Genomic DNA, 24,375 nt, shown 5'->3' with positions numbered 1-24,375 from the left:
AAAGAAACCTGAAAAAAAAAAAAAAAAACTACAAGCTAAGTACTGAACTGGAGTGTTTGTGTTGTGATTATCGATTTTTCTACAAAGCGCGTTATTGTTTCGCAGCATACATTCCTAGGTAAAACCAAAACTCATTCAATCCAGTTTTGATTGTGATTTTTCTTCTGATGTGTTGTTATATTCAGCTTTAGCTTTTAGGAATTCTTCCTTTTTACTTTGGAAAATGTCATTAATTTCATTCGTAAAATTACTGTAAGCATCCTTTAATCCCTCAAAATCATCGTCTGTAATCGATCCTCTACGACCTCTAAACGACTTCCAAGCCACGTTAAACTCCTTCAAATCATGATCAACCTCTTTTTTATCAAACTCTTGAAATACATCAAATGGTGGTAATCCCAATGTTGGCGAATCGTATCTCTGTTCCAATTTCGAACCAACAACTTTTTCGACAATTTTTGACTCTTGTGGGTTCAACTTTTTCTTTTCCTCCTTCTTTTTAGATTCAAGTTGAGCAACATATGATGGTTGTAACGACTTCAATAACATGGTAACTTGTTTAGCAAATGGACCACTAAATGCAAAGAATGTAGCTGCAACTACTCCGATCAACCAGAAATAAACTGTAGCCCAACATTTGATTGATTTTGGCAATTCTAAAAATACAAATGGTTGCACAACGAACCCAAAGGCCAATTGAGTGTTTATCCAACAAATAAAGTCATATACGGGCTTTCCACGTCTTGGAGTTTTGCCATCTGCCATCAAGAAAATTGGTCTAAAGTTTCTTCTGTAAATTTTACCCAATGTTTGGAGGAAAGCACCCAATACAAAAGTCAAGTAGTATCCTGGACGAGTGCCATGCCAGAATGCACTAGTTGCAAAAGTGAACAAGGTACTTTTAAATCCTGGTCTTCTTCCTGGTTTAGCAACTCTTAAGTAAACATAGTTTTTCAACCACTTGTTGGTATTTTGATTCCAAGCTTCTAAACAAGTGTGGATATTCTGACCCAGTTCAAAAGCCCATGGGTCAATGTTTTGTACTCTATTCCATTTGAATTCTCCGGTCTTTGAATCAACACCATTATAACCAATACCACATAAAATACAGGCTCCTTCTGCCATGGTCCAAATTGCATAGTATTTCAATCGGAACGAGAACCCTAAAATCCACATGTAAAAAATTCTATAAATGAAACCGTGTTTGTTCATAAATTCAGGGCCAAACATATAATCAGCAGTAACAAAATTGTCGCTTTTAACTAATAAGAATGCCCAGAAGAATCCCAAAAGTAACTTTTTGGTTGCTTGCAATCCCGATCGAGGAATTCTTCTTTGTTTTGGTCTCTTTTCTGATGGCACATCATCAAACATGGTAGAATGAATGAATCTTTCATAGTCAACAAAATCAAATGCTGGACCAGTCAATAAAGAAGCATAGAAAAACACATAGCCAATATAAGGTAAAAGATTAGGGTGTTTGTAAATAGCTCTTGATTTATTATATTCATTTAAGGACAGTTTTGGTTGTTTCCCATCATAAATATTCCATCCAAATGCAGACAATTTCATAACTAGAATCATTTGAGCTCCAGTGATATCAATTACAGTACGATCATAGTCAGCAAAAAATTGCAAATGGATATGACTGTATGCCATATGAGACATCAAAAAGATAAAATTTATCCATGGCATTGAACTAGTACGAACATATCTTGTAATGAAATAAGTACCACTTGCTGAAATCAATAATGTCACTATACCTGAACGTAAATTGCAGATACCAAAAATATAAAAACATGAAACAAGAATATTATATAAATTCTTCAATGTATAATTGTTATCTGGTAATCTTTTGAAAATAATACTGAATGGAAATGACAACAATGTACAGATTAAAATCTTCAAACTTGCACCATCAAGGCCAGTCAATTCCAGTAGATTATTGATTCCATTTTGAATTATTGACCGCATTATAACTGTTGATCTATTAAACTCAAGAAGGATGAATTAAAGAAAGAAAGAAAAACAAAATTCTTCTTAACGATTATGATAGAAAATATTGAATCTAGATACAATTTTTCAACTCAAGTCGATGGAATGCTGCCCCAAATTGATTGTCTAAAATAATGTTGGGTTGTTGATTGTTTGAGTAATGCTTCAATATAATTTCAGGTGATCTGTTGTCGTATAATTTGGACGCAAGAGAAAAAAAAAAAAATTATAAAAAAATTACAAAAGAAAATGTCACATGTCGCAAAATATCTCATGTCGCAGAAATGATTTCATATGTATTACGAGAATCTTCCATTACATCATTGCTTAGCCAGAACCAATTTGAATCCTTCATCCAATGCACTTGTTATAGCATCATTCTTGTATGCAATGGTGTTCAATACGAATGCCACATCTTGCCATTGACTTTCCAGTTCACATTTAGGTAATCTTGCCAATAACTTCTCAGCCAATTGTTTTTGATGTCTTTCTTTGTCAATGAACCCTACCAAAAACTTGATGATTCTCTTAAATGCATCCTTAGACAAGCTTGCATCATGAGATAACCCACTGAAAATATCAATGAACCCATTATAGATAGCATTATCTTTCGTTGACAATTCAGTAAAGAATAGTCTACACATATCACTGATTCCTTGATCTGGATTCTCCAAACATTTAGCCATCGATGATAATTGACCTTTGACCTTCACTTGCCCTGCCAAAATTAAGAATGTGACTGTCATCAAACAAGTTCGTTGAACCATAAGACTCTTATCAGTTAAACGACGGTAAATGGAGTCTGTATTCTCATCGACAATATTGTTGAAACAAACCGCCATATCTCCCAATCCCAAAACACAATTACATCTTATTATTGGATCCTTTGAATTCTCCATAATTTGAAGCAATAAAGGTAAATTCTCTTCACAATATATAGAAGAGACACACATTAATTTCACGAGACACAAAACAGCTGATCTCTGTAAAGTTTTATTTCTGTACTGTTTAGAATGAGCACAAATATCTTTCACCAAGGGTCCAAACTTGGCCAATAAAGATGTTTCTCCATAAAGTATTTCTCTTTCCTTCACATGAACAACTGCGTCTGCAAAATCATCTTCTGAAGTACCACCAATCATTTCCAATTCATTTTCGCCTTCTGCTTCTTGACCATTATTTGTTGATGATCCTTTAGAGCCAGTACCCTTATTTGTCTCAGCATCATGCTTCTTCTTCTTGAATTCCCCCTCAAGCTTTTCAAGATAAACTATGGATTTCAAGGCAATGTGACCAACTATAAATAACAACTGAGACAATGCAATGGCTTGATTTTCTGTTGGTGAACGATTTTTGCCAAATACTGCGATTGATTTCTCCTTTATGATATCAGAGCATATTTGATCTGGTTTAGATGCTATTTGATAAATTGCAGAAATGGCTTGTTCTGTTAATGAATACCATTCAGGCTTATCGTTGTATGCAATTAATATCAATTTCAATTTTTCAATTGCCTCCTCTTCATTTGGAATTCTGATAGCAGTGGAGTTTCGTTTGGTACTCGTTGGAACAACTCTTTGTAAAGCAATACATGTGTATCTTGCAAGCATCAAATCATCTTTTCCTGCGTCACCAAGACCAATATTCAACAAAGCATCAAATCCTTTAACCGCAATTTGATTGTCTTCAAGAGCAAGCATTCCCAAGACAATTATAGCACCTCTTCGTTTGCTTTTCATTTCCTCGCTTTCCTCATTTATACTATAGATTTGCCATAGAACATTTATGACTTCAAAGTTAATCATCATGGAAGCATACATCAATCCTAACAATTTCTCCAAAGATGCTAAATCCGCTACTGAGGCACTGTAAGTTAATCCGATTAAATTCTTGGCAATATAAGCAGCCTTTTCCATTCGGCTCGCAGAATCAGGAGCAATCAAAAATAAATGCTTATAACAATCAATCAAATGAGAAGCAACAGATTTTCCTTCATCACTGGATCCCTTCATCCATACTAAATGTAACATCTTCCGAATTCCTATCTGAGCATTTTCGATACCATATGCATCTGCCAAAACAAGGAAATCCATGGCATCAATAGCCTCATTTCGATTCTTTGAGAATAATAATCTCGAAATTACATCAGTACCATGATGCACAGCTTCTATGAAATCAACAGCATCTTTGCAATAATTAGCTGTCAATTTAGCTCTTGCCAAAACTGTAACATCAGGTAAGTTCTCTTCCAACATAGATATCGTACCAGTTTCCTCTTCTTCATTGTCTTCATCTTGTACCTCATCTGGTGGTTTCTCACTGCCGTCCTCGCCTTCATTTTCTTTATCCGAATGTTCACTTTGTTCGTCTTCATCTTTGCTCTCTTCAACTGCATCTAACTCGATTTCGTTGGAATCTGCATTGGAGCGTCCTTTAATAGGGGAATTAGAAGGTGGAATATATTTTAACAACTCTGCTTCTGCTTCATCTAATTTCTGTTTCCAGAAACTCAATTTCAATTGTGTACCATGAGAGCCTTGAAACTGGTGTTTTAAAATCAATTTGGACATTAACTTAATGACGTTTCTTCTAACTAAAGCACTTTTATCATCTAATGACCTTACTGCAGCCATCATCATTGATTGTCTTCTTTCTGTCAACTTAACCTTTAAATCAGCTACTTTAGTCAAGGCTTGGAATGCCTTGGTACGTACATATGGGTTCTGATCCAAAAATCGTTCCTCTAGTAGATCCAAAAGTTTGGCAACCTGTTGACTGTAATTGTGTGTATCTTCATTTTCATCTTGTTCTTTGTTGCTACTCTTGATCATATCAACGACAATATTCCCACATGCTTCCACCACAGAGCATCTTAATGTTTGGTTACTATTGTCCAACAACTGGGAAATACTCGTCATCTGTCTTAAGATTAATTTGGGACTCAACTCTGATAATCTAATAAGAAATTCTGACACTGCCTTAGGACCGGTTGTATCGTTAGAATTGAAATGTGTTTGAGAAATTTCACGTAAAACATCTTCAGTCAAAGTCATATAATCATATTTGTCTGTCAATGTATGTAATAACGCAGCCATATATTGAGGTAAATGGGCATAATAGGTTAGACATTGAATTATTGAATGCTGAAGCATTGTACCATGACCATGTTTGGTAACGGCAACACATAAGACTTTAAAAATCAACATCCTAATGGGAACTAACTTCATTCTCTCTGGACTTTCCATTAAATTAACTATTGGTCTTGAAAATAACTCGATATAAGCATCTCTTTCAGGGGTTGTTACAAATATTTTACTGAGATCCATACTCAAAATCGTTCCAATGGCAGACAATCCATTTTCGACTTCAGTACAGTTGGATTTCCATTTTGCAGACAATTCACGAGGCACGGACTTTTGAGACCTGGCATTTCCAATTTGTGAAAAGTCCTGTTTTCCAAGATATTTAATAAGAACGAACATAAGATACCCATATTTTTCTAAAGTTGATTTGATTGTGTCAATGTTATCAAGGAAATCACCACTTCGTATTGCTGTATCAAAGGTTTGACCGATGGTATTGAATGATGAAGTCACAAGATATGCTACTTGATGGCATTGTTTATCTTGTAAAACTCTGAATCCATGAACTAACTCAAGAACGTCTTCAAATAACTCATTGTTGAAATTCAATGATTCTGGGTTGTTTGCCAATGAATCAGTGATTGATTCTAATTTGGAATCTACGTTGGAAAATTCAACTTCGTAATCCTTATCAACATCAAACGCGTTGAAATAAGATGCAAGTGTGAAATCCATGACTGATAACTACTATTCGTGATGAGATTCCAAGTGTTGTTGTTTTCAAAAAAAAACAATGTAAACAAAAAAAAAGCAAGAGAAGGAAAAAAAAATGAGATCAACAAAATCAGATTTGTTTTGATTTTTTATTCGCGTTTGCAATTTTTTTTTCCATCGCAGTTCATGGTTCAGATACATGAAAAGTATGAGAATAAATTACTATACAAGCTACTAATACAACTATTAAATACTGTATGCTTAGTCCTTCAATTTTGCATATCCTTTAACAATGGCGTTTCTGGTTCCTCTTTTCTCATCTTCTATTGCTTCCAATAAATCTTTCATAACGACTGAATTTCCTGACCTTATTTCTCGAAATCTAAGACCATTATCACCACGGATTGAAATAATAGGACTTTCTTTTCTACCATCTTTGGAAGCCCCATTTCCAGATTTCCCCAGGTCTGCTCCACCTCCGCCTCCTCCACTACCATTTGAACTTGTCATCCAACTATATTTCTTCTTACCGAGGTTCATAGTCATCATTGCGGCAGTAGCATTGGCTGCACGGTGCAATGTTTCTTCGGCTCCCGCCTTAGAATCTCCATTTTCACCAGTATTAGAAGGATCATTGGGACTCTTTTCTAATCCTAGCATAACTCTTTTGCTAACTCTTTTTTCTTCTAATTCTTTTTGTTTGATAGCTAAATTTCTCAATTCTTTTGAAATTTCAGATCTTGGAACTGAACTACTACCTGAACGTTTACCAATTTTAGGAATACCTCTTCTTCTATGACGGGATAGCATCATGGTTTTAGTTGCAAGTCTGCTTAACCATGTTTCACATGCGGCAGATACTAATTCCAACATTTCTCCATCCATTAAGAAATTTTGTTGAATGCCATTCTCTTTCGCCACTTTATCCATGAAGGCAGCCAAATGATAATTGTTTAAAAAAGAGGGTGGTTTGCTTGATTTAATAACATTCTTTAAATTCGACGTCATACCATCTGTTGATTTTCTATTCAATTGTTGTTGTAATAAGATCTCTTCTTCCTGTTGGATATCAACCCCTGCTGCAGCAATTGCATCATTTAATTTTGATGTATCTTGGTCATAATCTTTCGTGTTGGATGTAGTTGTTGCATTGTTGTTGCTATTATTGTTGCTATTATTATTGCTGTTGTTGTTGTTGTTGTTGCTAGTGGTTGTTTTATCATTAGTGTTATTATTATTATTCGTGGCAGTTGATGTAGATGCTGGAGTTGTAGCCGTGATTGTTGTATCATTGGTTGTAGTGTCATTTTTATCAGTATCTTTATTGTCATTGTCATTGCTGTTATTAGTTGCTGGTGAATCTACATTTGCACTTTGTAGTAATGAAACTGGTAAGCTATCAAAATCTGAGTCTATAGATGGGAAGCCATCATCATCATTATTGTTTTCTAGTTTTATTTTCTTACTAGGTGAAGTAACTTCATTTTCTAGATGTCTCTTTAGATTAGATTGGTCTTGTGGACTCGCTGACATTGGGAATGGTAATGAGTGTTGGATAGATATGCTTCAATTGTAATTCCATACTCTACTCATTTTTTTTTCTTTACTTTTCAACTTATTCTTGTTGTGGGTAGGTGCGTCGAACGAGCAAAATAAATTTGAGCCATGTACACGACCTATTGACTACAATAGAAATGATGCTTCTGGTTAGCAAACGAAGCAGCAATTGATATCGAAGTCGTAATTATTTAAAATGTGGTTATTCAAATTGTAATTTACCTTCATATTATATCTTGTGACCAACTCTTGATTTATGAATGTCCAAGAGCAAGGCTTCAATTACGTTGCTTCACCATTACCAACTTTTTTTTTCTAAAAGTTATCTGAACCATACGACAGCTTCAAGAATGAGCAATACTGGCGTTAGTTTGCCATATTGCTTACTTATAACCTTTCACCAGAACGGGTTGACATAAAACATATGGTAGCGCAGTCTAATTTTTGTGATGAGCTTCTAAACTATCAAGACGCTGAGAAGAAGACGAAAAAAAAAAAATTTCATGAGACTGTTAATGCATCTCAAATATCACTACACTACGTTACAAGTACAACCAACAACAACTATTACTAATGTCAAGCGTTAAAGTAGATAAACCTATTATATTTGAAGGTCATCGAAATTTTAGATTAAGATTGGTGTTGGCCACACTTTCTGGGAAGCCAATCAAAATCACCAAAATTAGATCAGAAGACATGAATCCTGGTTTGAAAGATTATGAAGTTTCATTTCTTAGATTAATGGAAGCTATCACTAATGGGTCTCATATAGAGATTTCATATACTGGTACTACTGTGATATATAGACCGGGTATTATAATAGGAGGAGATTTGACACATAACTGTCCTGATTCAAAAGTTGTGGGATATTATATAGAGCCAATGTTGATGATGGCCCCATTCTCCAAAAAGAAATTCAGTATAGTTTTTAAAGGTTTGACTAATGCAGAAGGTAATGATACTGGTGTAGATGCCATAAAATGGGGGTTGTTGCCAATAATGGAAAAATTTGGAGTTAGAGAAGTTTCGTTACATATTTTGAAAAGAGGTTCTGCACCATTAGGAGGTGGTGAAGTTCATTTGTTGTGTAACTCATTGATTGCTCAACCTATTACTATTCATGCTTTGGATATACCTAAATTCTCGGCAATTAGAGGTATTGCCTATTGTACAAGAGTTTCTCCATCTACAGTTAATAGAATGATTGATTCTGCCAGAGCAGTATTGAAACCTACTAAATGTGAAGTCAATATAACTTCCGATGTCTGGAGGGGTGCCAATTCAGGTAAGTCTCCTGGATTTGGAATTACATTGGTGGCTGAGCTGAAACGTGGATGGAGAGTACTTGCAGAAAATGTTGGTGCTGCTGGTGGTTTACCAGAAGACTTGGGTGAATTGACTGCCTATCAAGTTTTGGAAGAAATTACAAATAGTGGTGTTGTTGGAAGATATCAATTAGCATTGGCACTTGTATATATGACTATTGGTAAAGAAGATGTTGGTCGTTTGAAGATCCACAAAAGTGAAGTTGATGAGAATTTTATAAACACTTTAAGAGATATAAAGGATGTTTTTGGAACTGAAGCATTCTTGAAAGAAGATGATGATGCTGATGGTGAGGAAAACTTTTTGACTGTTTCTATCAAAGGTGTTGGTTTCACAAATGTTTCCAAAAAGATTGCTTAATTAGGTTATATAATAGATGTCTTACAATAGAAACATAAATCACAAGCAACTTGTCACGCTATTGACAAAGCCCAAAAGAAAGAAAGAAAGAAAAAGCATGGAACAATATGATTGACATGTAACAAGAAAAAAAAAATACACTAATTGGCTTTTTCTTTCCAATCTAGTGATTACCAGCTATCAACGTTTTCCTTCCTTTGTTTCTTTCTCTGTTGGTTTCCGTCACGCCAAATATTTTCAATCGATAAATCGAGGAAATTTCAAAATTTTAGTATATGTGGAAAGAATTTATAGACCGTTCTAAAAAATACTTATGTAAGCAATGTTATTACTTCTATTTTAGTAACCCAAAAGAAAGGGAGACAAAAGAAAAAAGTATGGAAATGGGTACAGAAGGAACAGTCGGATCTCACGCTCCAAAAACAAAACTAAAAATTTGGGAAGAGCATCTCCAAACGAATTCCCTGTGCTTCTAAATATATATAAAGTCATTTATTTGTCTAGTGGTTATTACCAATTAACAAACCAGTATCAGTTAGCGTTTGTTTTTCTTTCGAGACTAGATGAAGTAATGACTGGCTCAACTACAGAACAACAACAAAATCCACGAGAGCAGGAACATGAGGTGAAAGGAGATTCATATTTTCCTGCAAGAGAAGAACTCTACCATGGTTTTTTTATTAAATATTTGATTATGTTCATAAGTGCCTGTGGCTCAGTATTCTATACTACTTTCTTGTGTAGTGGAGCAGTACTAAATCATTGGAAAGATAAACTTTTGGGACGAGAGAAATTCCTTCAATCTGATATCGAACAAAGAAGTCATGGATATGTTCCACGTCAGCCCTATGATAACTTATCCACGATGAAGCCAAGTCGGGATCTAGAATATTATTTGCAAGCCTTGGGATTGGACCTACAAGAATACAAGGTGACTACATGTGATGAGTTTATATTGACAGTCCATAGAATCATTGATCCAAAAGAAACTGAAGAACAAAGAGCATGTAGGAAGCCTGTGTTCATGCAACATGGATTATTGTCATGTAGTGGCACCTGGATTGCTAATGGGAAGAATTCGTTGGGGTACTTTTTTCATGAACAGGGCTATGATGTCTGGTTGGGTAACAATAGAAGTTATTTTAAAGCACAGCATGCATCATTTCAAGGAGATTTGTACAATAACGAAGAATATTGGAATTGGGGTGTACAAGAGTTGGCGTGCTATGATCTACCAGCCATGATAGGTACAGTTTTGGACAATAAGAAGAAATTCAAGAAATTGATTTTAGTAGGGCATCTGCAAGGTGGATTGCAAAGTTTTTTGATGTTGAAGAATCCATATTACACTCCTTTACATGAAAAAATTGAATTGTTTGTACCAATAGCACCGGCAATTTACCCAGGTTCGTTGTTTTATACACGTGATTTTATTAAGTTTGTCAATCGCAGGAGTCAGTTTACCTGGTTGATGTTATTTGGATGTTGTGCGTTTATGAGAAACTTATGTTTGGTTAGACATTACATCGCAGAATATTCCTTATATGGCAAATTGTCTTATTATATGTTTAAATATTTATTTGGGTGGAATGGTTCTAATTGGGGTAAAGATAAAAAAATTTGGCATTTCTTGTTTATCTTCAATATGAGTTATGCATCAGTTGAATTGATGAAATACTACTTGTCACAACACTCAGGATGTGGGTTCACTAGAATGTTGCAACCGAAAAATGCCTATAAGAACGATGACCACTTCAATGTGAATGTTATCGATGACGCAAAGAGTTTCTTCCAGTTTGATAAAACTTGGTTTACTGAAGTGAAAGTTCCTATGCTTGTATTTATTGGAGAAGAGGATTATTTAGTTGATGGTAAAAAAGTTGTATCACATATGAGAAAATATGAGCCAGGGTATGTTGAGGGTCAAAACTTTGAAGCAGTTGAATTGCCAACCTATAACCATCTTGATGTAGTGTGGGCAGAAGATATTATTGGATCAGCGGGGTATGTCATTATGGATAAGTTAAAAAAGATGGAAGAAAGACTGACTCAAGAAACACAACAACACATGGATACAGTACATACAGAAGAGCACAATTCACTGGAACAAATACCTATCGTGGCGGCTTCATCAGAGGAGGATGCACTTAATGAAAAGGATAATACATTGGCAGAAGAGGATCTTGGAGAGAATAAGTTTAATTTAAAAGATAAACCAATTGTTCCCGTAGAACCATTAATTGCAGACAATGTCACAATTCCTCAAAGTGTTGCAGCAAGTTGAAGTTCAGTGAATTGTTACATATGAGATACAGGGTAGAATCAATCAACGATGATGTTATGTACGGTTTATTATTATTATTATTATTATTATTAGTTGTATTATTATGCAAATCCCTTTATTTTAAAGTTTTCTTTTCTAACCTCTCAGTTCGTGTTCTGTGTATAATCCTATTTCTGTAGTGGAGGTCTCGGAATATTCGTCCCGAATTGTAGAAAAAAAAATAAAAAGGTTAGCGCATTCTGTTTGATTCCACTGAGAGGGGTGGCACCGTTGTGCACCGTCATTCATTACACCACAAAGTTTGACAACAAAACCGGGGGAAAGAACTTCACTTCACAATGCTTACATCATTAATTCAACTCCACTCTTTTAAGATATAAGAAGGGTACGAAATCCTTATGATTTTTTGAAGGAAGAAATAAACAAATAAATCAAAAAAATCCAAGTTGTCCATCAGTTTAAACATATATAAAACGCAATATTCAGCCTTTGTTTTTACACTATTGTTTTCATTAAGTTCTTTGCTACCTTGTTGAAATTTATAGGTAGAAAGTAATAATTTTTAGCGATTTGACACACGTCCTTTTTTTCCGTTGGATTTTTATCCTTTTTTTAACTACCCTTTTATATTGCAAGCCTACTATGACAAAACAACCCATTCCCATCTGGCTAGATTGTGATCCAGGTAATGACGATGCATTTGCGATATTGTTATCCTTGTTTGACACTAGGTTCCAGCTTTTGGGTATTTCTACTGTACATGGAAATGCCCCTATTGAAATGACTACCCATAATACATTGAGTTTATTGGATTTACTACATGTGTATAACAAAGTGAAAGTTTACAAAGGATCAGAAGCACCATTAAAGACTGCACCATTATATGCTTTGAATGTTCATGGTAGTAACGGGATCGGTGGCGTGGAATTCCCTGAGAATACCGTGAATCAAGTGGTTACAGAAAAGGACTACCTCGAGGCAATGAAAGAGGCTATCGAAGCTTATTCAGGAAATATTTGTTTGATTTGTACTGGTACATTGACAAATGTTGCAAAATTAATTGCAAAGTATCCTGAAGTTACCGAAAGCTTGAGATATGTTTCAATCATGGGCGGAAGTTTTGGGTTTGGAAATATTACACCATATGCTGAATTTAATTTCCGTGCCGATCCTTATGCAGCCAAAATTGTTCTTGACACTTTGAGCAATAAAATAATATTGGCCCCATTAAATCTTACCCATACGGTCATTGCTACTAAAGAGGTCAGACAACAAATTTATGATGCAAATAATGAGAAACGAAACTCAAATGTAAGACACGTGTTCTATTCAATAATAAATTTTTATTCGAAAGTCTATGGTACAAAGGGATTCACAGAAGGTCCTCCTGTCCATGATCCCTTGGCTGTTTACAGTTTATTGCCATTTGTTGATAAGACAGATGATTATGGCTACTCGTTTGTGAGAAAGAAAATTGATGTTGTTGTGGATGGGGAACGAGCTGGGGAATCTGTGGTACTGGATAATGATGATTCAAGTGAAGGTATTTTCATTGGAGAACAATTTAACAAGAAAAAGTTCTGGGATAGTTTATTATTGTCTCTTCAAAATGCAGATTTCTACGTGGCTTCTAATTTATAATATAGATCTATCAATAGTCTAAATAATAATAAAGTAAAAGAATTACCAAAGAAAATAAACGGTTTTCTAAAAATTGCTTCTTCGAGTTGTATATATTTGTATCGTCAGACTCTTAACATTCTAAATATCATCACCAACTTCTTCAACTGGAGTAGTAAAAGCACCAGCTAAGTAAATAGCTGGTTCGGCAACATTGTGATGTTCGTAACTCAAAACACCGACACCACCAGCATCCAACATTAATTGTGGGTTACAGTTCAATTCACGTTGAACCCATCTGGCAACAAGACATCTTAAAATATGACCATGTGCAACAACAATGATATCTGAAGGTTCACCTTTTTCAATGGCTTCTTCGTGGATCTTGTTGATCTTTTTAATAAATCTATCTAATCTTTCAGCAACTTGGAAGTGTTGTTCACCACCTTCACAACCATCTCTCCAAATAGACCATTTACTATCTGGGTCCAAACCTTTATCTTTTCTCAATTTAACAATTTCGGCTGTCTTTAAACCTTCGTATTGACCGTAATCCCATTCTCTAACATCTTCATCAACGGTGAATGGAATACTGTTCTTTATTTTTTCATCGACACCTTCAAATAACAATTCAGCGGTGTGTCTGGCTCTTATTCTTGGGGAGACAAAAACATGTGAGATGTGTTCTGGTTTAACCATTTGTAAATCACCAGGACCAATTAAGCCTCTACCAGTATTTCTCATTTGTCTAACACCAAATGGGGTCAAATCAAGTTCGGTAACGGAAGTATGTTGACCACTTTTAGACCATTCGGTTTGACCGTGACGTACAAAGATCAATCTTGGACAGTGTTTCTTGGTCATCGTTCTAGTAGCAGTATTATTTATTATGATGTGGGGAGGGAAAAGAAGAGTATATCAATGTAACATAAGAAAAGAAAAATTTTTTTTTCAAGATATACAGTTTGGTCGAGGTGGTGGTGAGACGGGTCGATATTTATACAATTTAGAGTTAAATCGGAAAAATCTGTTTGCAGCAGAAAAAAAAAAAGAAAGCAAGTGAAAGAAACAAGTAAGAAATTTATGAGTACCTGCCTCGTGGATTGTTCTTTTTTTTCCCATTGTAACGTTTTTTTTAGTAAGCGATTACAAGTAAGAAAATGTGTTGGAACAATTCCATCCCCCCTCCCTTACTCCCTTTAATCAAAAAATGAACAGTCCGAATTTAGTAAGGGATTAGTTATCGACTCCACATAACCGGTCGTGGGCTTTTGTTTTTTTTATTTTCTTGACATAACAATTGACATCATAAACGAAGTGCTAACAATCGCTAATAGCAAAAAAAAACAAAAAAAGGGGGAAAGTAGAAGAAACTGGATCTCTTTTATGGGTCTAGATTGATTGAGCTTCTAGCTTGTTCTTATCATACATGATTAAATATCTGTATTCCTTGCGGAGGAGTCAACCTTCGATCCAGATTTGACCTCTTGGATATCATTTATTGCATTTCTTTCACAAACAAACTTCTACTTCCGAACATATAAAACCGGTTATTGCGTCATAAAACCGGTTCTTAGAGCAATGTTAGGAATGCAGCATAGCAAATGGTGCTTTCCTATATTCATCGAGTAGTACCATATTTTAACGAGATCAAAAATTGAACCTAGTGCACTACTCAAGTGAGTTTACCAAGTGAGAAGTGTGGAAGAAAAAAAAAATCCATCCAATATCAGAAATCTACAAATCACATTCTTCTCGAATCATCAAATCTATATCCAAATTTAAATATGACATCAAAAGTCGAAATATCGAAAAAAATAATAGCATTATTAAACACATTACCAAAGGAGAAATTAAAGCATTATGCTTCATTTAAGGATTCCCAGATACAAAGATTTTCTAACCAAAACCTTGTCAGTCAAATTTCTGAACAAGATTTAAAATTACAATATGTTGCCTTGAAGAACTTATGCAATGACAAATATAAGAACTACTACGAGTTAGATGATAAATTATTAAAACCTAAGGGTAATCCACAATATTATCAACGTATAATGGATGAGTTGAATGGTGAAAGAAAAGAAAACTTGATGAGTGCTATAAGAACAGTGGTCTTCGGAAAATAAGGTACATTGGAGTACACTATACTATGTATATCTGTTCAATAATTAAAGTCTTGTAAATAAATGAGTAACATTTCTGGTAAATGAAAAATTGTAAAACTCTGCTTGCAGATGTTAGGCGCACTTCATGCAGCTGGATCGACTCCTCCAATTCCACATATATTAAGGTATTGTCCCATTATGACCAGAATGCTTCTGTAGACGGTATTTCCTATATATTTTTTGTTTTTACTTTGTTTTCGCTGGTCCGTAAAATCGGCTTTTGATACTTCTCACAAGAAGCTCTCCCTCGTTAAACAAAGAACGAAAGAGAAAAATTTAATTAGCGGTTGTGTCATGCACATAAATTTTTTGTATGAATTTTTTTTTTCTTCTATTTCTCCTTCTTTTTCATTCCTACGAAGTTTGAATCGATATACAATCAGACCAAAAAAAAAGCCTTGTTCTTTTTTGATACAATCGAACGTCCAAATGTCGTTTACAGTTCATTCAATTAAAAGATCACGACCTTTGCAATTGCTCATCGGGATTGTCGTTTTAATTTTAGGTTATGGAGTTTTCTTTACCGAATGGTTTTTCTCAAGTTCGGCAACTTACACTCCTGAAGAGATCAACAGTTTACTTCAAAACAAAGAATCACATATTGTCGCCTTGAAAAAAAAGGAATTAATCGAGCAATCAATAATCAAACCCTATTTAGATGAATCAAAGTTCCATGTCAAGAACTGGGATTTAAATGGTAATACCTTGGTTCGAAACAATGAATTCATTAGATTAACTTCCAATTCTCCACATCAAGCTTCAAACATGTTTAGCAAATGGCCACTTCATGCCGAATCATTTGAAATGGAATTGACTTTCCATATTCATAATGAGCAAGTCAAACATGGTTTGGTGGGTGATGGTTTGGCCATTTGGATCTTGGACAAACCTAGTGATATTGGTGATGTTTTCGGTGTTCAAAACAAATTTAAAGGATTGGGGATAATGTTGGACACTTTTAAAAATGGAAAACGTGGTCAATTCCCATATGTGAATTTAATGATGGGTGATGGAAACACTGCTTACAACAAGGCAACTGATGGGTTTGAAACAAGATTAGCAGGTTGTATTGCCAAACAACTTTTGAATCCAGAGTCTAAGGAAACCAAAATGAGATTGGTTTACATTAAGAATGGTTACTTGTCAATTGATTTCAACTATTATGGTCGTCATGAAGAATGGCAAAACTGTGTTTCTTTAACTGATGTTCAATTGCCAGCAGTTAAGTATTTGGGATTGTCTGCCGAAACTGGACAATTGGTTGAAAATGTTGACATCATTGAAAACAGAATTTATGCATTATACAAGCCAGACGGCACATTTGTTGAAAGTATCAGTGAATTGCAAGAATTGATTCAAGAACAAAATGAATACGAAAGCGAAGTTTCTTCTGTGGCTGAAGCTATCAAAGAAGAAGAAGAAGCCAAAACCCAAAGAGGCGGTGGTAGACACCGTAGATTTAAGAAGAAGTTAAGTGGTAAGAGAAGAAAATCACTTAAGAGATTGGAAAAGGCAGAAAAGCGTATTAAAGAAAGAGAAAAACAAATGCGTTTGGAAAAATACGGTAGTGAAGATGTCGGTTTCTTTGGCTACTGGTTTGGAAAATTTTTGACTGTTTTGAAGTACATCATCTACCTTTTAATACTGGTTGTGCTTATATGGTTTGCCTTGATTATTTTTAGAATCCAAAAGCAAAAGCGTAAACAAAAGACTACTGGGTTGTTAGATTAATTATCATTATTATTATTATTATTATTCTTTCATAACTAAAATATTATTAATTTAGACCAATACTATACATCACTTTGCATTTTTACAGTTTTATTCAATTTAGTTTCTCTTTCTGACTTTTAAGTCTTTATTTGATAACGCACTGTCTTTAATCATATCAATATCTTCTTTGGAAACAGACAACATTAAGCCAAAAGTTATTCTGCAAACATTTAAAAACTTGTAAATTCTTTCTTTAAATCCATAAACGGCCAGATCAAATGGATTTAATTGGAAAGAAACATCAATAGGTCTGAATCCATTTTCTTGTAAGGTCTTTTGAAATTCTGGATCAAAGGAATATGTGTCAGCAGTAATTAAAATTGAACTATTTTCAGGTGGTGCCTTTAACCCATTAGAAACTAAAAATTCTTGATACAATTCTCTTGTTCTAAGAATAGCCCATTCAATTAAAACTTCATCAAAATCAACTTTTTGGAAAACTTTTCTAACATGAACTCCAGTGATTTTAACAACAAAATTTTCTACAGTAGATTGATCTTCATCAACAACTAAACTACCAACAGCTATTGGAGATTCACGATAAATTATCAATTCTGTATTTTGACCCAATTTAGCTAATTTCTTATCTTCATTGTTATCATTCTTAGCAAAAGCTCTAATATTAAAGCCAAAAACATAATCACAATATTTCTGAGCAAAATTCTTACTAGCAATCCCCATATCTTCACCAACAATGTAAGCTAAAAATCCAAAAATTCCAAAAATACTAGCAAAAAGTGGGAACGCACTCAAGATGGAAAATATAAAATCTTTCTTATCCTTCTTGACCAAATGATAGAATTCAAGTAAATTTTCACTAATACTAACGTAATCCCATACGGAATAAAAAAAAATAATTGGTACCACAGTAGTCATAGCCAACATAGCATATGGATGCCATAATACGTATTTGGTTAATTTTGCTTGTAATTGTTTATAACGATCACCGTGTAAAACAATGGCAGATTTAGATAATTCTGGAGTCAATATTGTTTTACCTAAATTTGGAGCAGCATTGGAGTCTAAAGGTTTATTTAAGTCAAGTTCTTTCTGAACGGCCATGATGACGGGTGATAATATAAATGAAGAATGAAAGTAAAAAAAAAACCAAAAAAAAAGAAGGATAGTGTCAAGAAATATTTTCTTCGGAGATTTTTTTTTCTTTAAAAATAAAGAAATTTCAGATTTTAATGTTGTGGGGGTTAATGGTAGGGTTGATGAGTTGGTGGGAAAAAAAATTAATTCATACTAATTCCACGCACGTGGCCTATTTCTAATTTAAGCAGAAGACGCGGCGTGCCTTCTTTTGTGATATCTCGTTTCGAATACCACTAGGAGTCAGGTCAATGATGGCGTTATTAACTTCAATGTTATGTGAACTTAGTTAACAGTATATTTTTAAAAAAAAATAAAGACATATCAGTGATGTGTACAATTCTTGTTGGTGGTGCTTAATTCTAGTGGTGTTGACATTTTGGTTATGATTTGCAACTAAATTTCCATAAAAAAAATTTTTAACAGATTAGAAATATGAAAAGAAGTAAACTTTAATGGATACATAAAACGTATATAACCAGTCTTATACTGGGTTTATATAGATTATTTTAGTAATAGAAAATAATAGATGGGTAATATAACCAAATAATGTTCTATTAGTATTTCAGAATCAATGATATTCCGTTATCTTTTGTTGTAAACCATAGTCATGTGTAAAAGTATGATGAAAACACTTCCATCGAATCAGCTGGATAGTTCAGTTGGATTTACAACAGCTCCGTAGTGTAGTGGTATCGCGCGAGGCCCATAACCTCGAGATCCCAGGATCGAAACCTGGCGGAGCTAATTTTTTTTCTCTTCGTCAGCGACTTGTTGGAGCTACCAATTCCCTTTAATTTTTAACATGTATTACTTGGAGATGTACCTAATTCATCAAATTGTTTTCTTTGGTTGTGGTTATATATTAACGAATGAACGATACATATTATTTGTTTTTTATGATTTTATTGACAGCGAATTCGTTGAACGATTGATCTATTCGAGGTAAGTCTTAATACATTTGTCGTTCAGATTCTTCTCTATTCGATCTATTAGAACTGTTGAAGAATTGTTATCATTTGGTAAGTAACGTAGGAAATACAAATATATAACCAGATAAAGGGTATCGTTTTGTTAAAAGAATAGAGAGATGAAAAGTGTAGGCGCTTCTCACACCACTCGGTTTCCTGGTGTCTTTTCAGAACCAATCTGTAACTTGATATTTCATTGATAAACAACATCTTCGATATTGTACCATTAGAAGAGTTATCGTTTTGGGTTATTAACGATAAATCTTAATTGTAGTAATGTAAATAGAAAGGCGAATCTTTAGATATGAAGTAAATAATATATTGATACTTTATAAATGTGGATTAAAGATTAATCCCTATAAATCTAGTTTGTATAAATTATGTTATCTCTGTGTCTCTTTATATACTGAAGATGTCACAGAAAGACATCAACTGATGCCATTTAATATATATAATTTGATTTGTTGTTATTATTGTGTAATTTGGTAATCACGTGAAGCACGTGCTCTTGTTTATAATACATTGTAATTTGGAAATATTACAACAAGAAGCATTAAATAGTAGAATCAATTCCAGCTATGAGACTGTTGTTAATCCTTAAATGTAGAAAATATCAAGTAAAAATTAAATTAGTGCATTTTACTTTAAGTGAACTACCGCACTAAAAAAAAAAAAAAAATTAGCTCCGCCAGGTTTCGATCCTGGGATCTCGAGGTTATGGGCCTCGCGCGATACCACTACACTACGGAGCTGTTGTAAATCCAACTGAACTATCCAGCTGATTCGATGGAAGTTTTGGCACCATGGTTCAGGTAGTGACTCCAGAACTACAACTATTTCCTAGTTTTCCATTGAAAACATACCAAAATAAATAGGAAATTTTTAATTTTGTGTCAAACTTCCTAAGTATCAACTACCGAAGTATCTTATTCTTTCCAGTAGTGACAACTATATGAATCTGCTATGATTTCCTAAGAAAGGTATCTCAAATTTGCCGACAAAGTATATTTATACATCCCAATATGTCTTGAAATTGCAAGAACAAAGAACAAATATAATCATATCCTTCAATCAAACTGTCATGTCTTCTGATAAGCAACAAGAAAAACTTGAGCTCAATCACTCTGACAAAGAGGATTCGGATTCTGAAACCATTGGATATCCAAATGACATTGAACAATCCAGTCCTCCTGTATTTAATGAAAGTTTTCCGAAGAACTTGGTCTACACTTTTGATTGTTTTACATACTCGTATCACATAACAGAAACATTATTTAAATTAAAGGGTGATTTTGATACTTGGAAATGGTTCAATATTGATGATTATTCAGGACCTGAAGAGGTTACAGTTCCGGTGATTCATCAACGTCAGACATTACTTTGTGGAGGGCCAAAACACACAAATGATATTTATACCAAATTGATTGAAAAAGTACCATCTATTAAAGATCTTTTGATTCACATAGCAGTGGCTAAATACAAGACATTTCAATATTATGTGATTTGCATGAAGAAAACATCAAAATGTTGTGTTGGTATTTATTTTTTTCCAAAACCAGATTTTGATTCATTTCTTAAACATGCTCTGGAGAATTTTTCAGTGAAAACAAGTATCTCATCCGGTGTTTACATAGAATGCATTTATTATGAGTTGTGGTCAAATATCTCCAAAATATCTGCATTCAAATGGTTTAATATTGCTTTTGTTATACTTGAAAATAAAACCAAGGTCTCTCGTCCAAAGAAGAAGTTCAATTTTGGAAAATCTATGGTGGGACGTGAACAGTGGATAGTGTATAAAGGACTGAATTTTTAAATTTTAACGATAACGATATTGTCAACAATGATGGCAAAGATAAATCTGACTTACGTAGATGGTTGATTGTTGAGTATCAAAAAAATTTATAAACGGGTCGTGCTAAAAGTGACTTTTCTATCCAATATCAGGTTTGAATTGGTTGGAAACTTCTTATCGTTAAACCGAGTATAATAAGAATTGCTACGATATATTTTTAATAGTAATATTTTTGCATTAGCACAGTATATCCAAATTTGCAATATATATGATTCATACGGTGTGTAATGTGCAACCAAAACAAACAAACAAACAAACAAAGATGAGGGAGAAAAAAAAAACATAGTGCTCTTATACAACGAGTCAAAGAGGTCTCACTGAAATTTTTCTCTTCCTACTTAACACTTCTACAGCTTACATTAACCATGTCCACAATACAAGATGATACGGTTTATATACCTATACCACACTATCCTCCGTTCAAGTTAAGATCATCATTGATAGATAAGGATCCAGTTATTTGGGTTCATTTATTAGAAGGCTATATCAAATTAATGCAATTTTTATTAGATGTTAATTCTCCTAAATTAACTATTAAATCCCAACAGCAATTACAGTTGTTTCTTAAGAATTTCCTAGTTGAAACAAGTGAAGAAGAAAGTAAGATTTTTTCATTAGGTGCCATCAATCCTGAAATCAAAACAAATACACTGATTTTGAAAATCTATGTATTTCAATTGATTAAAAATTATAGTTTTGTTAAATTAAACTTGACAGGTGAGATAATTTGGAAATTTGCTAGGATTTATGCTGAAAAGAATATTAATATAGTTAGAGGATTAATTGATGGAAGTTTTAAATCCAAATTCAATGATAATAAAAAATCTGGTAATATCTCATCAATTTCAAGTGTTCAGAAATATCTCGATACTTTGATTAAGAATGGTAATTTCACTCACGAAGATTTAACTAGTTTGTCATTATTATTAGGACAAAATACCACCAAAACAAGTACATTTGCGATGGGTTCAAATAGAAGTATTAACAAGAGACTGAATAGATCATCACCATTTGCAGAAAATTTTGTCAACACTACCTGGATCGAAAACTTGGAACAAAGCTATGTTGGAGGGAAAAGTGTTAATGCAGAGACAATTAAGAATGTTATGATTATTTCTATTATATCTTTATCTACAGCTAAATTGGCATCTTTAACTATGAGTTTAGGTATAAGTTCTGTTGATACATTGAAAAGTTGTCCTTTGTTTAGTTCAATTATAATTTCTGAGCCTTATAGAGAAATGATTCCAAATTTAGAGGAACGATTACCATTTCTTAGATCACTTGATGAAGAAGAAGATGATGACGAAGATTATGATGATGACTTTGGATACGAAGAGAATATTGAAGCTATTTCTTTGTTGGTTGATTTATTCCCTGGAATGACTGAAAAGAAAGCTAAAATCGTGCTTAAGCAAAATAATGGAGATGTTGAACATGTAACTAATATGTTGTTAGAGAACCCAGGTTTGATTGATCAAATTGAAGAACAACAAAAGAAGAAAAAGAAGAAACCAGTTCCATCAAATAACAACTATAATGACCCACGAGTGTTGCAAAGTAAAAAGAATCAAAAATTCAAGTTAGGTCAACCTAGTGCTGAATTGAAGAAGAAAACATTGAGTGATGCACTTCGAGTAATGTATCAAAGTGATGAAGATGAGCCAGATGATACATATGATGATCAAGAGAAAACTACTGGTGACGATTTGTAAGTTGTATGAATATAAGTAGGGGGGAAGAGATTATGTAATATAAAGTCTGGTGCACGCGAACTTTTTCTATTTCACTGTACACCTCCTATTCTGCCACTGGCGGACCTAAATCATAGGAGTGTTGCTTTAGATTAACGTGAGGAATAAATTAAGAAAAAAATCAACAAAAAAAAAAAAAAGAAAGGAGCGAAAAATCGATCGGAAGTTCTGGCGACACCAAGACAGAAAAAAAAAGACGATTCGAAAATAAAGAAAATACAAAACCTGAAAGGAGAATTATCAACTGATTTACTACTTACATTCATCCAATGATTACAGCTTTGTTTATATACGATTCTAAAGGAGATATTTTAATTTCTAAGTTATATAAAGATGGAGTGAAACGTAATATTTCTGATGTTTTTCGTATTCAAGTTATTAGTCAAGCATCGTCAACCAGATCAAAAGAATATCGATCACCTGTTTTAACTTTAGGTTCTACTTCATTTGTTTATATCAAACTGGATAAAATTTGGATATGTGCAGTTACTAGATCTAATCAAGATTGTTCATTAATTTTGGAATTTTTATACAAATTTGAAGGATTATTACGAGTTATTGTTGGTAGAGATAAGAAGAAACAAATTAATGGTTTAACTGATGAATATATTGTCAATAACTTTGCGGTAATATATGAAATATTGGGTGAAGTAATTGAATTTGGATATCCTATAAACTTAGATTTGACTTATTTACGAAAATATGTCGATGATATCAATCATGATGATAGTATTTTCAAGATTGCTCCATTAAAGAGAAGACCATCAACTAAATCACCTACTAAGAGTACATTTGGGTTTGGGATGCATAATAGCAATAATAGTAATAATAATGGCAACAACAACAACAGCAGCGTAAATAAGGAAGTTGATGACGAAAGTGTGACTTGGAGATCTTCTGGAATCAAGTATCGTCGTAATGAAATTTTCCTTAATGTATCTGAACATATCAACGTTTTGATGAATTCACAGGGTGATGTATTGAGAGGTTACATTGATGGATCCATTCAAATGAAGACTCATTTATCAGGTATGCCATTATGTCGATTTGGGTTCAATGAAAATACAATTCTATTATCTAACGATCAACCAAGAGATGGTGCTGTAACTTTGGAAGATTCTAAATTCCATCAATGTGTACAATTGAATATTTTTGAAACAGAGAGAACAATTCAATTCATACCACCAGACGGAGAATTCAGGCTAATGGGATATAATTGTAGCCTGAATATCAATATTCCGTTCAAAGTCTATCCTCAAGTTCAACAAGTTGGACGAAGCAAATTGATGTATAAAATAAGAGTACAATCTTTCTATCCAGAAAAGTTACCAGCAACAAATGTGATTTTAAAGATCCCTACACCAAAGGGAGCCGTATCAACTAATCTTTCATGTTCAATAGGTAAATCCAAATTCCATCAAGAAGAAAATGTAATTATTTGGAAATGTAACAAGTTTTTTGGTGATCAGGAACATGTTTTAACTGCTGAAGTTGAAACCAGTCTGAATTCAGATGAGTTATTATATTGGAACAGACCACCTATTACTTTAGATTTCTTATTGGATATGTTTTCAAGTTCCGGTTTGACGGTCAAATTCCTTCGCGTACAAGAAAAGTCGAATTATAGAACTGTCAAATGGGTCAAATATAGTACACAAGCTGGATCTTATGAGATTAGATATTAATCATAAATATATGTATAGGTGAATAGAAGGTAATAATGATTTTTATACTTTTGGGAATAATCCATTGGCATTTGGCAGCATTTTTGGCAACAACGTGTATTCAGGCAATCAACGTGCGAAAAATGAATACCCGTAAAA

General features: G+C 33.7%; 13 protein-coding genes and 2 non-coding genes across 15 annotated transcripts; 9 read left to right on the top strand and 6 right to left on the bottom strand. All coding sequences in view use genetic code 12, as the record gives it.

Annotated features, from left to right (window-relative positions):
* Positions 1 to 135: 135 nt before the first annotated feature.
* LPT1 (lysophospholipid acyltransferase) lies at positions 136 to 1,974 on the bottom strand (the record flags this gene model as incomplete). Its single annotated transcript, XM_002547334.1, has 1 exon — positions 136 to 1,974. One exon carries the CDS (start codon positions 1,972 to 1,974, stop codon positions 136 to 138), a length of 1,839 nt encoding a protein of 612 aa, XP_002547380.1.
* A 341-nt stretch (positions 1,975 to 2,315) lies between these two features.
* YCS4 (condensin subunit) lies at positions 2,316 to 5,813 on the bottom strand (the record flags this gene model as incomplete). The annotated part of the gene is made up of 1 exon (XM_002547333.1): positions 2,316 to 5,813. The coding sequence occupies one exon, from the start codon at positions 5,811 to 5,813 to the stop codon at positions 2,316 to 2,318; it is 3,498 nt and encodes a 1,165-aa protein (XP_002547379.1).
* A 240-nt stretch (positions 5,814 to 6,053) lies between these two features.
* Positions 6,054 to 7,325, bottom strand: TAF4 (Taf4p; the record flags this gene model as incomplete). The annotated part of the gene is made up of 1 exon (XM_002547332.1): positions 6,054 to 7,325. The coding sequence occupies one exon, from the start codon at positions 7,323 to 7,325 to the stop codon at positions 6,054 to 6,056; it is 1,272 nt and encodes a 423-aa protein (XP_002547378.1).
* A 597-nt stretch (positions 7,326 to 7,922) lies between these two features.
* On the top strand, positions 7,923 to 9,035 carry RCL1 (rRNA-processing endoribonuclease; the record flags this gene model as incomplete). Its single annotated transcript, XM_002547331.1, has 1 exon — positions 7,923 to 9,035. One exon carries the CDS (start codon positions 7,923 to 7,925, stop codon positions 9,033 to 9,035), a length of 1,113 nt encoding a protein of 370 aa, XP_002547377.1.
* A 571-nt stretch (positions 9,036 to 9,606) lies between these two features.
* On the top strand, positions 9,607 to 11,319 carry CTRG_01683 (sterol esterase; the record flags this gene model as incomplete). Its single annotated transcript, XM_002547330.1, has 1 exon — positions 9,607 to 11,319. The coding sequence occupies one exon, from the start codon at positions 9,607 to 9,609 to the stop codon at positions 11,317 to 11,319; it is 1,713 nt and encodes a 570-aa protein (XP_002547376.1).
* A 642-nt stretch (positions 11,320 to 11,961) lies between these two features.
* CTRG_01682 (trifunctional uridine nucleosidase/nicotinamide riboside hydrolase/nicotinic acid riboside hydrolase) lies at positions 11,962 to 12,960 on the top strand (the record flags this gene model as incomplete). The annotated part of the gene is made up of 1 exon (XM_002547329.1): positions 11,962 to 12,960. The coding sequence occupies one exon, from the start codon at positions 11,962 to 11,964 to the stop codon at positions 12,958 to 12,960; it is 999 nt and encodes a 332-aa protein (XP_002547375.1).
* Positions 12,961 to 13,080: 120 nt separating this feature from the next.
* CTRG_01681 (uncharacterized protein) lies at positions 13,081 to 13,803 on the bottom strand (the record flags this gene model as incomplete). Its single annotated transcript, XM_002547328.1, has 1 exon — positions 13,081 to 13,803. The coding sequence occupies one exon, from the start codon at positions 13,801 to 13,803 to the stop codon at positions 13,081 to 13,083; it is 723 nt and encodes a 240-aa protein (XP_002547374.1).
* Positions 13,804 to 14,726: 923 nt separating this feature from the next.
* CTRG_01680 (uncharacterized protein) lies at positions 14,727 to 15,065 on the top strand (the record flags this gene model as incomplete). Its single annotated transcript, XM_002547327.1, has 1 exon — positions 14,727 to 15,065. The coding sequence occupies one exon, from the start codon at positions 14,727 to 14,729 to the stop codon at positions 15,063 to 15,065; it is 339 nt and encodes a 112-aa protein (XP_002547373.1).
* Positions 15,066 to 15,398: 333 nt separating this feature from the next.
* Positions 15,399 to 16,835, top strand: CTRG_01679 (uncharacterized protein; the record flags this gene model as incomplete). The annotated part of the gene is made up of 1 exon (XM_002547326.1): positions 15,399 to 16,835. One exon carries the CDS (start codon positions 15,399 to 15,401, stop codon positions 16,833 to 16,835), a length of 1,437 nt encoding a protein of 478 aa, XP_002547372.1.
* Positions 16,836 to 16,934: 99 nt separating this feature from the next.
* PHO86 (Pho86p) lies at positions 16,935 to 17,939 on the bottom strand (the record flags this gene model as incomplete). Its single annotated transcript, XM_002547325.1, has 1 exon — positions 16,935 to 17,939. One exon carries the CDS (start codon positions 17,937 to 17,939, stop codon positions 16,935 to 16,937), a length of 1,005 nt encoding a protein of 334 aa, XP_002547371.1.
* A 708-nt stretch (positions 17,940 to 18,647) lies between these two features.
* CTRG_06286 lies at positions 18,648 to 18,719 on the top strand. Its single transcript has one exon. It is a non-coding gene; the product is annotated as a tRNA-Met (tRNA).
* A 904-nt stretch (positions 18,720 to 19,623) lies between these two features.
* On the bottom strand, positions 19,624 to 19,695 carry CTRG_06270. Its single transcript has one exon. It is a non-coding gene; the product is annotated as a tRNA-Met (tRNA).
* A 329-nt stretch (positions 19,696 to 20,024) lies between these two features.
* CTRG_01677 (uncharacterized protein) lies at positions 20,025 to 20,759 on the top strand (the record flags this gene model as incomplete). Its single annotated transcript, XM_002547324.1, has 1 exon — positions 20,025 to 20,759. The coding sequence occupies one exon, from the start codon at positions 20,025 to 20,027 to the stop codon at positions 20,757 to 20,759; it is 735 nt and encodes a 244-aa protein (XP_002547370.1).
* Positions 20,760 to 21,163: 404 nt separating this feature from the next.
* Positions 21,164 to 22,513, top strand: CTRG_01676 (uncharacterized protein; the record flags this gene model as incomplete). The annotated part of the gene is made up of 1 exon (XM_002547323.1): positions 21,164 to 22,513. The coding sequence occupies one exon, from the start codon at positions 21,164 to 21,166 to the stop codon at positions 22,511 to 22,513; it is 1,350 nt and encodes a 449-aa protein (XP_002547369.1).
* Positions 22,514 to 22,821: 308 nt separating this feature from the next.
* On the top strand, positions 22,822 to 24,237 carry APM4 (Apm4p; the record flags this gene model as incomplete). Its single annotated transcript, XM_002547322.1, has 1 exon — positions 22,822 to 24,237. One exon carries the CDS (start codon positions 22,822 to 22,824, stop codon positions 24,235 to 24,237), a length of 1,416 nt encoding a protein of 471 aa, XP_002547368.1.
* Positions 24,238 to 24,375: the final 138 nt, after the last annotated feature.

Source organism: Candida tropicalis (assembly GCF_000006335.3).
Source record: "Candida tropicalis MYA-3404 genomic scaffold supercont3.2, whole genome shotgun sequence".
Taxonomy (NCBI): domain Eukaryota; kingdom Fungi; phylum Ascomycota; class Pichiomycetes; order Serinales; family Debaryomycetaceae; genus Candida; species Candida tropicalis.
Note: the sequence above shows the minus strand (reverse complement) of the source record. Positions and strands in the feature narration are given on the sequence as shown.